We start from the raw sequence: 18,151 nt of genomic DNA, 5'->3' as shown, positions 1-18,151 counted from the left end.
TCCATCTGCTGACTTGCATAATTATATACAAAACTGTGACCCTGTTCACCTGACAAAAGGTGTTTGACTATCCATTTCCCTGATCTCTGTGATTTCCTACTAGAATCTTGTTGACTTTAAGTCGATTTTAAATTAAGGTTGGAAGTTAAGTACCTTCCTGAATCAAAGCCTGGAAAATTCCTGCAATGCATGCTGCATAGGGATAAGAAAAGGTTGGCAATTTACAGTAAAAACAATTATTTCACATAGGAATAAGAAAAGGTTGGCAATTTACAATAAAAACAATTATTTCATATTCAAATTGTTTTATCTAAATACATTTTATGAAATATCCAAAATATGTGTTTCATTGTGATCTTCATCAATGTCACAACTTCAGAAGAATATTTTACTGTCCTCAAAGCACTATTGGCAATCTATTACAGTAAATTCACGAATACAAGCCGCACTGAGTATAAGCCGCATCTCTGGGTGTTGGCAAATATTTCGGTTTTTGTCCATAAATAAGCCGCACCTGAATATAAGCCACTCTGTCTTGCAGCGAGGACCCACATGCAACAAAGTTGCCAAATAGTAACAGAACGGTGGCAGGGCGGGGGGTTTACTGGCTCAGCTAAGGCTGTGCAGGCTCGGCCCGCTAGGGGCTGCTGACGGGGCCAGGTAGCCCAGCTCGGTGCTGCCGCTCGGCAGGGCCACTGGGGGCCAGCCGCCGCTGCCACTGGGCTCGGTCACCACGGCCCGGCGCTGCCCTATGGTGGCAGGCAGGGACGGAGCACCCCCTGCTCCCGCGGCGGCGGGCAGGGACGGAGCCCCCCGCCACCTCCCAGAACCGCGGCAGGGGCGGCCCGGGTCCCCCGTCGCCTCCCAGAGCCGCAGCAATGGTGGCGCGGGGCCCCCCCGTCTCTCCCCCGGGCTGTGGTGAAGGAGGGAGCTCTCCCGCCTCTCTCCCCGCCCCCCGTGCTGCCTGCAGGCAGCCAGGCTCCACCCACGGTGCAAGAGAGCAGCAATTTGTAACAATCGCAAAATGCCAACTTTGCAGCAGCTTGGCTCGGCCCTCTGGCTGGCACTTCTGAGGTTGTAAATGTCAGAAAATTATTCACATATTAGCCGCTCCTGAGTATTAGCCGCATTTCCGGTTTAGGAGCAAAATCTTAGTCAAATTGGTGCGGCTTGTATTCGTGAAATTACTGTACTTTAGATTTTGCAATGTCTTTTCCAGCAAGTATTAGTGCCAACCTCCAGCTGAAGTATTTCTCTCCTGATGTAGGATTTGGTAAATTTCTCAACTCCTGAGGTTTTTTTTCCCCCTAGAAGTAACTTCTGAGTCAAACCAAAGTACCATAGTGTAATTAAAATGGCATGCTAAGCTGATGTTTGCAGAGAAAACTACTGAACTGCCTGAAATGCTCTCATGTTCATTTGCCTGGTGCAGTAAAACAACTGAAGAATTAAAATAAAATGCAAAGGGACTTCTAGTAGTAGCACACAGGCCAAATAAGGCCAGTACAGCCAGCTCTATAAAATGAAAGTCCTGCCAAGGAACTAGATGTAGCTAGTGGAGTATCTCCTGCAGCGTGGCATTGGAGCACTTTATGTTCCCTAGGCAAAAGACAAGAAAGTATCTTAAGACATTTTTTAAATTGGCAGACAAATGCATTCCTGTATCAGAGACAGTGTAGTCAGCAGGACTGGGGGAAGGATTGGCATTGTGGAGTAGTGTGTTCAGTTCTGAGCCCCTCACTTCAAAAAGGACTTTAAAAAGCTGGACAGTTTGCCTGGAAGGTGGTAGAGTCACCATCCCTCAAGGTGCTTTAGAGGTGTCTGGATCTAGCACTAGGTAATATGGTTTAGGGTTTGCACTGGTAAATGCTGAGTTTACATTTGGACTTGGTGATCTTAAAGATCCCTTCCAACCTTGATGATTCTGTTTTCTTTGAATTTTTCATTCCATCTATCTTCTCCTGTGATGGAGTAGATGCAAGGCGCTGATAGGCTCCAATTCGAAGTTCAAAAACTTATTTACGTAGTACATTTTCTTTCAGAGTACAGTCATCCATTCCAGTAACATAATCAGCTCAAGATTTTTGTCTTTTAGAGACATAACAAATCACCACTGTTGAGTAACTCAGCTCTCTCTGTAAGAATACATCCTTCTAGCATGGCCAAGTTCCAGCTGAAGAGATGCTGCACTGGTTTCAAAGACAGCATTTTCAAGAAGAAGCCTTACACTTACTACCCAAACAAAATATAGATAAAGATTTTAAGTAAGGAAGCAAAAAATTTCCGATCAAATACTTCTTTGTATCATGCAAACATACAATTATAATTTACCATCTTCAGAAAGCTGCCCCAATAGTCTTGTAAGCATTTAAGTTTACAGATTCATGCAAGTCATCAGTTTACTAAATATTCAGTGGTCAAGTAAATGCTAAGGATAAACAAAGAAATCTAGTTACACTGCAGAAGACAAATGTACATTACTGAGTTTAAGAAATATTTACAAAACTGCCTTGTAAGAACTCCATCTAAGAATGGAATGCTGAATGTACAGTAATTTCACGAATACAAGCCGCAGCAATTTGACAAAAATTTTGGTGGAAACCCGGAAGTGCGGCTAATAGTCGGGGGCAGCTAATATGTGAATAATTTTCTGACATTTACAACCCCAGATGTGCCAGCCAGGGCGCTGAGCCAAGCACCTGCCAGTAAAAGCCGGCATTCCGCAATTGTTACGGTGTTACTGTGTTGCCCTGGCTCCCTGCAGGCAGCACGGGGGGCGGGGAGAGAGGCGGGAGAGCTCTCTTCTTCCCTCCTCTGCTGCAGCCCAGGGGAGGACGGGGTTGGGGGGGGGAGCGCCGCCATTGCCGCGGCCCGGGGAGGACGGTGGGGGGGGGGGGGGGGCACCGCCATTGCCGCGGCCCAGGGAGGAGGGGGGGTGCTCTGCCCCCACCCTCCGCCACCGTGGCGGGAGCAGGGGGTGCTCCGTGCCCAGCCAGCGCCGCGGCGTGAGTGGGGCGCTCTCTCTGTGCCCGGCCGGTGCCACGGCGGGAGCAGGGCCGGGGTAAGCGAACCCAGAGGCGGTGGCCAGCCCCGAGTGGCAGCGCCGGGCTGGGCCACCTGGCCCCGTCAGCAGCCCCTAGCGGACCGAGCCTGCACAGCCTTAGCTGAGCCAGTAAACCCCCCGCCCTGCCACCGTTCTGTTACTATTTGGCAACTTTGTTGCATGTGGGTCCTCGCTGCAAGACAGAGTGGCTTATATTCAGGTGCGGCTTATTTATGGACAAAAACCGAAATATTTGCCAACACCCAGAGATGCGGCTTATACTCAGTGCGGCTTGTATTCGTGAATTTACTGTAAGTCTGAAGTACAGTACACAATGTTGCAATGAGCAGAGCCACAGCCAAGCAGCACAGCTGCAACAATGCTGCCGGTACCAATCCACTCAAAGCTCCCACTTCACCGACCAAGACAGGAGGCAGTTGACAACAAGATTCCTAGATGCTTTGCTCTAGGAAACTTCAGGAAATGGTTTGGATCAGACACTCATTAGGGTTGAAGGGCTATGACAAAAATGTTATATGTAAATGTTCTATCATTCTCAAGAAGGCTAATTTATTTCTTCTGGAGTTTTTCCAATAAATCTTTAGCTTATCCTGAAAGCAGAATACTACCTACCAGTAGGTACAATCACGATCTTATTACTGACAAATATCATCAGGGAGAAAAATTAACTGGGACGTAATTAACGATGACTACAAATTGTAAATATAGTAGAAATTTTAGTCTGTATTGATTTTCTTGGCCTGCTTGACAAGGAATTTCCTCTAGATTCTTAGCATTTAAGAAGAAAAGAAGATGGGGTTTTTTTTGTGCTACACTGCTCATTTCACTTTTACTGCCTTTGCAGCAATTGGCTAAATAACTATAGAAGCATCAATACTTTAGCCATTTCTAATCTTTTTTCAGAAAAATTTAAAAGTCAATCTTTTTTCACAAGTGAAGTAGTGTCAAAAATTAATCAAATACATTAATTCATTTAGATCAGTGGAAAAGAAGAAAGTTGTAACAGAGAAAGCAAAAGCCATTTTGCTTTTTTATTTTTCCAACTTATTTCCTTGTAATTCAAACAGGGTTAAAAATTGATGGTCTTGTACTTTCAATGAAGGAAATATTCTTTACTATTTCCTTAAAATCTAGACAAAAACTCCAGAGGTAGTTTCAAAAAGAAAATTATCTACAACTCCTTTTTCTTAATTCATTCAGATTGAGTTCTATAGTTCTCAAACTACTGAATTTTCCAACTTTAAAAAAACCCCACCCTCTGAATGGATGAGCTTATAATCCCTTGAAGTAGGAAAACACATACGTGAAATACCATTTATTCTTAAGATATTAACAATTATTTCATATAAATTAACTTTTTGGGGACTTTTTAAATACAGTAATTTCACGATTATAAGATGCACCAATTATAAGCCGCACTACAGGTGTCAGCAAATTTTCACTCTTTGTCCATATATAAGCCGCACCTGATTATAAGACCCATGTTACAATACAGAGTGTGATAAAAGGTATCTCTGTTGAGGGTGGGGGCAGTGATCCTTATCTCAATGGCAGATATTCTGCTAATGGGCCATCCATTGAAACCACACAGGGCATTGTTCTTTATCTTTTCACAACCCATCCTTCCTCCAGCGAGTCATTTTCTGCTAATGGCCCATTGAGTCCCACTGTGTGACTGATAAAATTACTGCATCCCATTAAAAGTTGCTCCAGCCAGGGGGAAGAGCCCAACATTTCTTACCAAGATAAAAACACAGGTTTTGGGACACTAAGGGAGCCCCTTTCTCCACTGGAATCCAGAGGAAAACTGGATTTCTCCACATCACCACTGGACCTTTAGAAGGAAACTGCACCTTCTACAGGAGCACTGCTTCAACTGAATCACATCTGTCACTGAAGGAGGATGCAGCCACCATTTAATGGGACTGCTACCAACACCCTGCCTGACAGGGTGTCAGGTTGTACTCTGACTTTGTCAGGGTTTGGAGTTTGTTTCTTTGTAGTACTGTATTTCTATTTTAATTTCCCTAGAAAAGAACTGTTATTCCTAATTCCCATATCTTTGCCTGAAAGCCCCTTGATTTCAAAACTATAATAATTTGGAGGGAGAGGTTTACATTCTCCATTTCAAAGAGAAGTTCCTGCCTTTCTCAGCAGACACCTGTCCTCCAAACTAAAACAGCAACTTTTAGTTCTTTGTCCGTGTATAAGCCGCACTTGATTATAAGCCGCACTTCGGGTTCAGACCAAAATTTTAGTCAAAAATGGTGAGACTTATAATTGTGAAATTACTGTAAATAGTATTTCTAAGGATTCTCTTTTGTTTCTCTCCTTTTGTATATCCTGCTCTATTTTCCAGCTGAGGAAGTACAAATCTGTAAAACCTTTTTAAAAGTATGACACAAAATTACATGTTTTCTTAAACAGTTTTAAAAACTCACAAAAATTCAGTTAAAAAAACTTGGTCTACATACATCATATACGTACACATGCATTAAGAGTGCATGTGAAGAAATAAATATGCACAAATATATATATACATATATATATGTGTATACGCCACTGAGAAAACACGTATCAAATCAAGACTAAGAAATTAACACAAAACCTAATGCTACCATACCATTAATATTTCTGAAATTTATTTTACTGATTTCCGGTTAGCTAGTCTTAATGCAGCATTCATGAAAATTCTGACTTAAAGAAGGAAAACATGACCTTCTTGAAGTATTAAAGGTAAATGTAATGCCATATTTACAGATATAATGTATTACGGATTAACAGGTAGCACTGACAGGTCAAGACATAAAAAAGAGTACACATCTGCATAATTAAAAAAGCCATGTAGGTAGTTTTCCCCTTGTTCTTAATTTGCCTGAAAAAACCACTGGCATCTCCTTTTTTTGCAACTACATGCCTTTTGTCAATGTAACTTGATGCTGATTTGAGATGATTCTCACAATTTATAAGTCTAGTAATACTGAAAAAGCTGTTTTAACATAAATGACCTGCTATTTGCACCAAGGTTACAAGCTCCTAAATAGAGGGAAAAGTAATGTCCCAAGTTTTCAATTTCAGCGTGTGCACGCAATTAATGTAAGCAGTCTAAGACAGGCAACTCAGACAATAGATTATTATATTTCTTTGCAGTTATTTTTGCCATGGAATTTAAACAGAAGTGTAATGAGTACAGTATTTCATATTCAAGTTACAAAGCAAGAGGGTATTAGTGTGATAACCTGTAACAACTTCCAGTACAGTTTGGCGAAGTCCTGTAATTTAATGCCAACCACGAGTGAATTTTTCAACCTTAGTTTCCAAACTTCACATTTTCAGCAAGAACTGTCAGTTTCACCATAGCTGATTTTAGCATACTGACAGCCACTTCACTCTTCTTTTTTATTGTACGTACCTCATTTTTGAATGACCTTGTCCATTTTGTCTAGCACTGACAGTCCAAAAACAAAGTTTAATTTCATCACAGAATCAAGAATTTACTAACTCTTGTGAAAGCTCATAACCCTTTAAGAGTTATGATTAGCTCACCATAACCTTTAAAATGACAGCACTCAGCAATAAACGAACAGTACAGTAGTAGTGCTATCACTAGAAAAACAGGACACAGTCTACCTGTCCTGCCTGATAGCCCTTTTATACAAAGGAGGATGATAGTACTTTTGTATAAATGAGGATGATATTAGTCTTCTGACTTTGTTTCACAATAAACTCCTATGACAATTCACTGAAAGCTACTTTCAAGAGTTGTTATCTTCTACCTGCATGATGTTCTGGTCTAAGGAGAATAATTTTCCACATAACATAATCTTGTTGGGAGAATAGAAACAAAATGTCTCTCCTACCTTCAAAAGCTGCTTGCCAATTGTTGGACTCATTTTTTCATCCACCATTAGAATTACTATTCCTCTGTCATCCATACCTCGACGTCCTGCACGACCTGACATTTGAATGTATTCACCTGAGGATATCTACAATAAAATGAGAAAAGAAACAAACATCAAGAAAATAGTAGGAACATATAATGTGCTATTTACAATTGCATAGTAAGTGATACAATGTATAAAAATTAGCAAAGTTATCTAATTTATCAAAGAGTTATCACAACTGACTTATTAGTCATAATTGCCATGAAACAACAATATAAATCCATGACTGTGAATAATATAAATCAGCAGTAAAAGTTAACTAATGCTCTTACAGCTCCGTATCATGGTGCATCATTTCAATAAGCACAAAAACCATTTTACTAATGTCTTTTATAATAGAAGGTTGCTGAGCATGGTGGAGGTAAATAGATCTTCAACATAATGATAATGCATCTCCATGATCTTCAAATAATGTATCATTTCACTGAAATTATTCAAGAACAACAATATACTGATATAATATACTGATACTTGCAAAAGGAGTATTTTTATGCCTTTTGACTCTGAACTGAAGGGTTTATAAAGAACTGGGACATGGACAAGAGGCAGCTACAACTGGTTACCTATGTCTCAACAAGTTATAAAACGGGTTTTGTCATCTGTGGAACTGCATTCTCAACAACACCCCAAGTTTCACTTTAGATCAGATTTCAAAAACTGCTTAAGCAAACTGCGCTAAATAATTTCAGAAGTTCCACATTTCTGCTATCTCAAAGGTAACCCATTCTTATTTACACATCTCACAGCCACACAATCAGAATGAATAGTGAGACTGAACAGCCCAAACTAAGATCGAAGAAATGTTTATTTCATAAAGCATAGGTCAAGTCACTTGTCCTGTTCACCACAATTTTCCCATCTTTGAACGATGAGCCTTGGCTCTCAGAAAGCCTTGCTGCAATGACTTTCAAGATCTCATTTCTATTTTAAGTAAACCACATACCCGGTTTTAATGTCTAAGATTTCATAATTATGCAAAAAAATTCTGCTGTAAGAAAACAATCTCCCAAGGTATATGACCTATTTTCTTGGGTCCATCAAAATTAGTGATCATTATGATAGGATCTGAAGTCCAGAGTTCTCTGACAGAGAATAAAATATCTGGTCTCTCAGTTTTGGAAAATGTGTGCAGAAGTCTTAGTCTAATCCAATGTCTGTGTCTAACCTGTATTTGATTCCCTTTTGATGTATCTATTAAATAAGCTCATGGATAATGTGAGGAAGTTTGTCTTCAGAAATTTTTGTAGTTACTATAAATGGATGAGACACAAAGATTTTTTAAACAAAAAGTATTTTCTACATTTTCTACAAAGCATTGAGGTGAACACATGAACAGTAAATTTAATCCTAGTAAGTTTTAAATAGTTGAGTTAGTCTACAGAACCTCTTTATCACTTACCCATCGGAAATCTTTCCCATCAAATTTACTGGCACTTGTGAACAGCACAGTTCTGGCTGGCATATTAATTCCCATAGCAAAGGTCTCTGTTGCAAATAAAGCCTAAATAAAGAGACTGAAGTTGAAGAAGCAAAAAATAGAGGATCTCAAGCAAACATCAAAATAGTCAGAGATTGCTACACAAAATCTCTCTGGATTTTAATGTATCTGTGCAGTCAATACAGTCAACACAGGTATATTCAATACTTAAAAACTGGCCAAAACCATCTTTCTGTCTTCCCTTATTTTTCCTGCAAAAGCATGAAAATTAAATAGATGGGACCATGTGAGAGACTCCAAAATAAATCATAATAGAGTGCAAATTGCATTAATCAATAATAGTAATTAATTTCAATATCCAAGTTTGCAAGAAGAAAATAGGAGTTAGCTATCAAAAAAAAACCTCCACAACTTTAACCTAAGGTTACATATTTCTGAGTGTTTGTCCTTAGAACAACCAACAATCAGCTTGGTAAATGTCCACATTCATATACAGGAGCAAGATGTGACAAAATAGTTAAAGAAAATATTAAGTCAGACACTGCAAATTCAAATACTTGTGAATAAAATCTGGAACACTTAAAACAGCTGCAATTGTGTAGAACTCCACTGTAATACTGGAATACACCCTGAGCTAAGGTGTATTTCTTGGATTTTCAGTCTTACTAGCCACGTATTCACAACAAAGTATAGATGGACATGAAAAATACCTTTATTAGGCCCTCTGAGAAAAGGATTTCTATAGTTTCTTTTAAGATAGGAAGCAAACCACCATGATGAATACCAATTCCTCGCTTCAGAAGGGGAAGCACATGTTCAACCTGGGAAGAAACATACAGAAGACCAGGAAACAAATTTTAGCATTTTATTACTAAAAGTTGTATGGAAAGTCTCAACACTGCCCTTAGTGTTCATGTAATTCACTACTTCTCAATTTAAAATAAAATAACTATCCCTTCAATCTTGTAATATTCTGCTTAGAAGCTTGTATTTTTCCACTGTAAAGATGGGAAAACATCACTATGCTTAGTCATTATACAATGAATTAGATTGCAAATGCATCAACGCAACTTTTAGAAAGTCTTAGCAATCAATAACCATAAGTGCGTACTCCACTCCCACTTGAACTATTTCCAGACTGCTTTAACCCAGGTCACCTCTTTATAAACCCTTATGCTTACTTAAAAACATCATCGGAAAAAATAAAACAAGAGGTAGGAACTCCACTGCTAATTCTGATATACGTCATCTGCCAGAATTGTAACTAGAAGGAATCCTTATCACCCCTTTTATAATGACAAGCAATGCAGGAGATACTAAAACCTGGGGAGATGAATGAGATTACCCAGCTTTAGAATTTCTGTACCCTCTACAAAACACCTACAGTTTCACAAGTTGCAGAAAACAGGACAACAGCAATTCAACTCTATCCAAAAGAACCCCTTTCAATCTCCACTCACCTGAGGAAGCTTTTTGTCTTCATCTGAGAGACAATCAATTGCATTATTGAAGACTTCTTCAACCATTTTTTTTTCTTCATCTAAGAAAGCAATTTCTAAGTTATTACAAAATGCAAAAGGCTAATACTAGAGGTAAATAAAGTAACACCACATTCTAATATTTACAAAGGTGTATAACAAAAATGGAGTGGAATACTGTGAAGTCTACACAAAATCACCCACACTGGGTCAGGCAATTAAGACTTCAATGAGCCTAGAAGAGCCAGATGGTAACTAGAAGCAGATGATCAGGAAAAACGAAACTAGAAAAACTCTTCAGAACAGTCCAAACTTCAGCTACTGCCAAGCTTGGGATTTATCAGTCTTATGGGCTCCCTGCCTATTTCATAAATCTCCCCTGTTCCTCTTTCACCTACTAGTCCCTGTCTGCACATAGAGGTTCTTCCCTATTAACTCCCAAAGTTTACATCCTTTCAAGTAAGTAGTATGAGTACCAAGAATATACACTCAAAGGCATGATTCTGAAGAAAACATGAAAATGCACCTCTGCATTTACACATATCTTCAAATTTTCTGACAGAAATACCTGGATTATTCTGCCACAAATGTGCAAAGACTGGAACAAGTAAGCAGGCAAGAATCCTGAACAGCTCACGAACATGAAACAGTACATTGATTTACAACAAATTCCTTATTTTTCTTAAAACTCTTCAGATTTGGAAGAAGCAATGAGCTTAAACTTATTTGCAAAGCTTAGTCTTAGTCCAAGATGAAAAAAAAATCTTTTTTACCCTTTGGTTTTCACTTTGAGATGCAAGGGGAAGAAGGAAATAAAACCGGACTGCATTGTCGAGAAAGAACAGTCTAGTGGTTTGTTATATAGTTGTTTGGACTTTGAGAGTATACTATTTTTCTAATGAATGTAACATGAAAATTTTGGGAAATACTTTTTTTTATGATCAGTCTTACACCATTGTAGACAGAATCTTCTAGGAACTCTTGTGTTATTATTACAATAAACAGCATACTGGAGCAAAAAATAGTTTGAAATTGATGAACAGTTTGACATTGCAATGCTCAAGTACTCTGTGCACCAATATCTTTCTACTGAATACAGCTTGAGGTAAGCAGCATAGTAAATGAAAAAAGCAGTATGTATTTTCCTTTTGGTTTTACACAGAACGTTCAACTGGAAAAGTAGCATTTCACATTGAACTACATCTGTGAATAGATTAGACTGGATTTATCTGTACCTGTATTGAAATCTAACTTTGTCATCTGAAGTGCATAGGCTTCACAGTCTTTCTTACTGAAGCTGAAAATAATCACAGGTTGGAAATTCCTTTCCATGATCATCTTCACAATCTTAAAAACATTTGAAGGACCTGCAGAAAGATTATATTAATTTAAATTAAATTTTACAATTAAAAGTATCTTATGGAGTTATTGAGACACAAGTACAACTTGCATAGAACTTCTGAAAACAATTTATACCAAAAATTACCTCAGAATGGGTTTAAAACTCACCTTTCGTTCCTCCTTTCCTGCCTTTCTGATCCCCTTTTGCTAAGTCTCCTGCATCTCTAAGCACTTGCATTGCTGTATTAAAATTATCTTCTCTGAAATCTCCCTAGACGGAAAACACAATCTTTGTAAATAGTTATTTACACAGCCCACTCAAAAATACTCAAAGCTTTGCAGAGCTAGTACCATTACCCCATATATACACAGGTAAAAGGACAAAAACAATGCATAGGCTCTTATCAAAAGAGTTTGCTAGGTCAGTGTCACAGCTCAGAATTATACTGGTGTGTGTCTGTAGCTACTGCTCACTGTTCTATCCACCACACTACACACCATGCCAAACCTGCTGAATGACACAGCACCAAAATTGACTTTTAGGAATGTCCACATTAAACTACACTGGCCAATGAAGACCTATCTTCAAGTGGAGCACTACTGCTTGCTTATGCATTAGCTACTGTTGAGCAAGCTAATGATAAATTTTAAACAAGTTTTTAGCTCAAAAACACCTAAAGAAACAAAAATATTTTGCTCCCTCGACTAAAGTCAAATTTACATGCCATTGTGGTTTTTTTTGAGCAAGAAACAGTACAAGGAGCAACAACCACTTTTGCAGCGAGCATTTTAGAAAACAAGCAAGGATGTGGGCACTTAAGACATCTCAGGGAAGTACTACTCAGCTGATCACATGGCATCAGATAATAAAACCAATTTCTTGTGTAATACTCCAAAAACCTAAAAGCAATTCAGAGATCACCATAATTCACTTGAACTTAATTTTAACAAACACATCCTTGATACAGCCTATCCAAATGTTGCAAGAGCTCAAACTTTTGACCATTAAGTGAGGAAAACAATCTTTCAGACAAACTGAGCATTCCTTACATTTTCATCAACAACCAGATGGAGTCCATCTCCTCCTGCTGGAAATATATAATGCTGCAGTGGAGTGGGTCGATAGTCAGTGTAAATCACATGGCAAGGCTATAAAGAAAGAATTCACATAAATATTTTATAATTACATTGGAGTATCACTTGGTTGATGGAAAATCCAATACATTACTATTAAAATACAACTTTCTAAAAACTAGAAAGTAAGGCTATCAAACTAAGATAACAACTCTCATTCCCTGAATATGGAATTTGTACTAAAGACATTGCTTAAGAAAATGAAAATTTGCAAACGTTTTAGAACACAAGTTAGCTACAAAAATTCCTCCTCATGGACACAGAAAGACAGTCAGTATTTCTTTCAGCAATATTAGATAGACTTGAAATATTAACATCTTCTAAAATCAAAGGAAAATATGTTAATTTGTATTTTTTAATAATACTTCAGGGTTTTTTTACAACACCTAAGAAAGATTCGCAGTAGACTTTCATGAGCATTTGAGTTTTTTATACATTGAGAAAGCTTCTTTAGGAAAAAACCCCACTTTCTTTAAAACACTAAATATCACATGAACCCCACAATCTAATGGTCTGCAACACAAAGTCAAGGTTTTGTGCTAAGCTTAAACAGACATCTTTTATATTATACTCCCTCCATCACAAACAACATAAGAATCAATCTCCAGGATATTGTTAGAATTGGACCAACCTACTGCTGATAACAAATTCCCCAGTTCTAGTTCGCAAATTTTATGCTATAGAAGCATATCTTGAAAACCTAAAGGTTACAGGACAGGACAGATTTCTTAAATAACACTTTTCTCACTGCTTGCAAGCATATATAGTATTTCACATGGATTTAAGATTTGCTTTTGATTTCTACATGGCCTTTTACAGAGATCTTCATCTGAATTCTCCCAATAACCTCTTGTCTACCAGCCCTCAGAAAAATCACTGTATGTTCACCATGTTTCATAACTCAGAATGTTTGCTGAAATCAGGCAAGTGCCTTAATAATTGTGGAAAATAAACATTAAGAAACAGCTCTAATGTTGCCATTCAGAAGCAATAGCTAGTATACCTGCAAAAGCAGGAATACAGCTACAGAAGCCAGGAGTGATCTATACTATCACCTATTAGCAATAAAATAACTAGAATGATATTCAGAAGTCCAGTTATCGCCCAATCATAAAGTATTATGCCACAAGACAAAAAGCACAGAAGTACAGCATATCAGAAATAAAACCTGTTTGTGAAGATGGCAGATCCATTCAGCAAACTGACGGGCATTTGGAATAGTTGCAGAAAGGAACACATAATGTACATTATCAGGAAGCAAAATAATAGTCTCTTCCCAAACCACACCACGTTCTGAAAATGGAAAGGCATACAGGAAATTTATGTGATAAAAGTGTTTCTCATCCCTGAAGCCAAAGAATAGCATGCTTAAAAACAAAATAAGACAAAAATAAAACAAATCTCCTCTACGCAACTGGGGTATATCAAATGCCCTCAAAGTACTTTCTGCTTTGGCGAAGAAAATAAACTGCAACACAATTATATAAATTCAATAGGAAACAAATTATGAATTATTTATACAAAAAATTACAGATTTTAAAAGAGAAAATAAGACTTAATTCTTCAAAAGAAAAACTGTTCTTGGGGAAAAAGTACAAATATATGAAAAGAGAAATAACAAATATAGGATAATACCTGTATCTCTCATGTAGTGAATTTCATCAAAAATAACCCATGCAACTTCACGCATAACCTCAGAACCTCTGTAAAGCATACTTCTCAAGATCTAGAGAAGGAAGTAAAAGTTGAGATCCTTCACATGAAATAACAACTGTCATGTTACACGGACATCAGTAAGAGCTGTCAGAATTTTTAGTTCACATCTGCATGGATATATGCAATCATATTTTGCACAAAATAGAAAAGCTTTTAAAGATAGGCCTTGAGATGCTTTCCAAGTTCTAACAATCTCACTACCTGAGAAATCTGGTTTCTCTGAAAGGAACAGGAAAGAATGAAGAAGAAATCTTTTGTCAGAAATCAAATAATGAAATCAAATCAAACAATTCACTATCAAATTTCCCTACCAAAGTTATGCCTGTTCCTTTGAGGTAAAGGCTGCATTTCTACAATAGGAATGTGAGAAAACGCTGCAAACAGTACTTCGCAACCAAAGGTGAAAAACTACATATTCCTGGAGTTCTAGAACCTACTGTGAACCAGTCAATTATCCTTCAATGACTTTGTTTTCCCTATTTTGCCTTTCTAGAACAAAATACTGAACACGGGATTTAGGAAATCTGACTTTCAGCATTACACATCTACAGAATACTTAGTGTCTTGAGCACCCAGGAAATTAAATTCTGACTTTCTCCACATTAGAATCAGAAGTTCCTGACTTAGAGTTCAAAAGCATAAATTCATAAAGATTCACCTAACTTTTTAAATAACCAAAAGTTAAAACATTCATAATAATAATGAGTCAAAATGAACTTTAAAACATTTTCTACTCTAACTTTAGTCTTTTAAAATTACAGTAATTTGACGACCATAAGGCGCACCAGACTATAAGGCACACCACCCCCGGAGCCGGCAAATTTTGCAACATTGTAGATCATATAAAGCACACTGGACTATAAGGCACACTTTTTTTTTGCGGTGAAAAGTCTCGTGGTGTGCAACAAAGTAACGAATTGCTGGCAGGTGCTCAATTTGCAAACATTTTTCAAAGATTGGTGTAGCCTTTAAACGCAGCCCCAGGCGCCCTCCCTGTGCAGCGGGCCAGGCACTCCTGCCCGCCCCCAGTGCCGTCTGGCACAGCTCACAGCTCCCACCGCGCGGTCGTGCTGTGTCCTGGCTTCCACCCAGCCGGCAGCGCTTCTCCCCGCTTTCCCACAGCGACGGCCGTGCCACTTCTCCCCGCTTCCCCAGGGCTGCTCTGCCTCTCGCTGCCTTTTCCGCCACTTTTCCGCGGCAGCACTGGCGGCCTTGCTGCCTCTTGCCGCTTTTCCGCGGGGTGCCACCAGTGGCCACGGGAAAGCAGCGCCGGCGGCCGCAAGGGCTGCACCACCGCCACCCGCTTTCCCCCGGTCATCCAGGCCACGCCACCACTGCTCCGATGCTGCTGCCGAGCAGGCTCTGATTGGGGCTGTTGCGGGCTGGCACTTCTCGTTCCCCCCGCGCCTGGGCCGGGGTCAGCACCACCCAGCTTCTCGTTCCCCCCCGCCCCCGCAGTGGTGCCGCCCAGCTTCTTGTTCCACCCATGCCGGGGCTGGCGGTAGCTCCCTCCCTCCCCTCGCAGGTCCTGCCAGCTGCAGCTGCCCACTCCCGCCCCCTCCTCGCGACTCGGCGCTCCTGTGGCACCACCCCCCCATTGCGGCTCGCACTTCTGGTTTGGCAAATTTCCAAACTTTGTCCATCATATAAGGCACACCAGACTATAAGGTGCACTTCCGGGTTCGGGGGAAAAATTTAGTCTAAAGGGTGCACCTTGTAGTCGTGAAATTACTGTAGACCTTACCAATTAAAAAGGGTAGAAGAAAACACCAATCAAGAATTAATGTCTGATCTTACCTCAGTTGTCATTACCAAACAAGAAGCTGTAGGATTAATGGTAACATCCCCAGTCATCAAACCAACATCCTGAAATTCTTCATACATCTCACGATACTTCTGATTGCTCAAAGCTTTAATTGGACTTGTAAATATCACACGCTGCTTCTCCCTCAAAGCCAGGGCAATTGCATATCTGTATTCAAACAATATCCATGTTAACAGCTGTCAGGAAGACAGTGTATTACTTTGCTTAAGAACAAAATAAGGTGTGCAATTCAGAACACTAAGAGAACGATACACACTATCTGAATCCATTCTCTAATACATCTAGCATTTCATAGCCAGATTAAGTTCAGTGCAACTATATATGCATCTTTGGAGAGTGAGAAATCTTTAAACACCAAGTTGGCTGATTTTTATGGACACAAGAACACATGCTGTTTAATTTAAAAGCTGCCACTATGTCTGAACCCATGTTCTAATATATCTTCATGTAAATTTCATTTCTCACTTAAGGTCTGAACCAAACCCTGACAGAGAAGTTGCTGACTAAATCAAACCACTGCTTCTAACAAAGCAAAAAAGACACAAAAGTAAGTCCTTACTAGCTCAAGCCAGGGGCTAGAAAACAAAGGTATTTTTCTAGATTTACAGGAATCTGTATTGAAGAAATTTCCATTTCAATCTATACAGTAACACCTTGACAGTTTAAAAATAAAAGCTAAACTTATACACAAATTAAGCCTTTCACTAGCCACTAAATAATGAAAGATGCAATTTTTGTATTCAAGAGTAGCCAGTTCAATTCTAACACTGAAGGACTGAATGTTGTATCAAGAAATTGGGACACAGCAGCTACTCATGGCTCAAGAAAGTGACAGAAGGGACATCACACTGTTCTTTCACTAGAGCCTGGTAGAAAAGTACTTACTCAGCACAAACAGTTTTACCAGCTGATGTGTGAGCTGACACTAACACAGACTGGTTATTATCTACACAAAGAATAGCTTCTCTCTGGAAGGCATCAAGAATAAATGGATATTCCTAGAAATAAAAAAGCAAAAACATTACAGAATTTTAAGACAGACATTTCTAATTAATTTTCTGACTGACCTAGTGTGTAAATTAGAGGCAGAAATTAAATCCTGCAGATAACTTGTAATTTCTAATGATCTTAATATTATGCAATGACTTTGTATTTAAATATTTTTATCTCATACCATACCTAAGATCTTTGCTTATGTCTTGCTGTCATAGCAAATAAAAATCTTGCCCTCATGACTGAATCTTCACTAATTCACCTGCTTAGGAAGAGAACCAGAATGCTGCACCTGCCTGACATTACAGAAAGAATGGACACAGCCTATCCACCTCATTCAACCACATAATTTTCTCTACCAAATTTTAAATACAGAAACATCAATTTTACTTATTAGAGACCATCTTCTACAGACCTCACTGACAAAGCACATAATTCTTCCCTCTATTCTCACTTACTACGTAAAGCATGTATAAAAAGAAAAAAAAATGGAATCTACCACATACTTTTGCAGCTTTTCCAGTTCTTGGCTTCAGACCTGTGAATTCTTCATTTGCTGGAAGCGCAACCTACAAAATACATTTAAAATAAAAGTAGTGGCAGACTTCTGCATCCACAGCGGTGACATTTCTGCCAACATAAAGTGTATGAAAACAAATGTGAACTTCTGTTATCCTGTTTCTACACGCCCCTATGTCAAGGTTCATTCCTTCCTCTCAAGAGTTTTTCAATCAATCTCTATATTCTCCTGCCTCAACAGTGCTGCTTCTCTCACTTTTCTCATATCCCTACTGTCGTGTGTGAGATATTACTGCTTCATCTACCTTGGAACACTTTTCAGCCAAGACACGATCATACCTTCTAGCCAGTGGATGTTTGAAGCAATTACTGAGCTCACTTTAATAAAACTCCCTTTCCAAATACACAACATTTATACTGGTAACATTCCTGCTCCTGGTAACATTCCTGCTCCTGGTCAATATCTAATATTTATTCACTTTAAATACATAAGCTGTCTTCAGTTACTAAGTGATGGCAAATCTTTACCAGACATCTCAAAATAACAAAAATTGTGTACACATATGGGTTTTAGAACCCTGACCAGCACTATATAAACAGTTCCTTATTACAGAAGTCCAGTGATACTGAGCCCTGGAATGTGACCCTAATTAACTTGAGTTAGCTCTGGAAAGTAGCACAGAAGAGAAAAAGACCATA

General features: G+C 38.9%; 1 protein-coding gene across 3 annotated transcripts in view; it reads right to left on the bottom strand.

Annotated features, from left to right (window-relative positions):
• MTREX (Mtr4 exosome RNA helicase) overlaps positions 1-18,151 on the bottom strand; it is a 47,948-nt gene that overhangs the window by 25,165 nt on the left and 4,632 nt on the right. For all 3 annotated transcript variants that reach the window (XM_033085090.1, XM_033085092.2, XM_033085091.2), the window contains exons 4-15: positions 17,440-17,502; positions 16,826-16,938; positions 15,913-16,087; positions 14,035-14,125; positions 13,568-13,692; positions 12,316-12,414; positions 11,434-11,536; positions 11,160-11,291; positions 9,907-9,986; positions 9,157-9,267; positions 8,408-8,509; positions 6,925-7,050 (exon numbers count right to left, since the gene is read on the bottom strand). In XM_033085090.1, coding sequence (XP_032940981.1) covers positions 6,925-7,050; positions 8,408-8,509; positions 9,157-9,267; positions 9,907-9,986; positions 11,160-11,291; positions 11,434-11,536; positions 12,316-12,414; positions 13,568-13,692; positions 14,035-14,125; positions 15,913-16,087; positions 16,826-16,938; positions 17,440-17,502 — 1,320 coding nt within the window. The remainder of the gene's footprint in view (positions 1-6,924; positions 7,051-8,407; positions 8,510-9,156; positions 9,268-9,906; positions 9,987-11,159; positions 11,292-11,433; positions 11,537-12,315; positions 12,415-13,567; positions 13,693-14,034; positions 14,126-15,912; positions 16,088-16,825; positions 16,939-17,439; positions 17,503-18,151) is intronic.

The sequence above is a fragment of the Catharus ustulatus genome, chromosome Z (genome assembly GCF_009819885.2).
Source record: "Catharus ustulatus isolate bCatUst1 chromosome Z, bCatUst1.pri.v2, whole genome shotgun sequence".
Lineage (NCBI taxonomy): Eukaryota > Metazoa > Chordata > Aves > Passeriformes > Turdidae > Catharus > Catharus ustulatus.
This window is presented reverse-complemented; position numbering and strand designations above follow the sequence as displayed.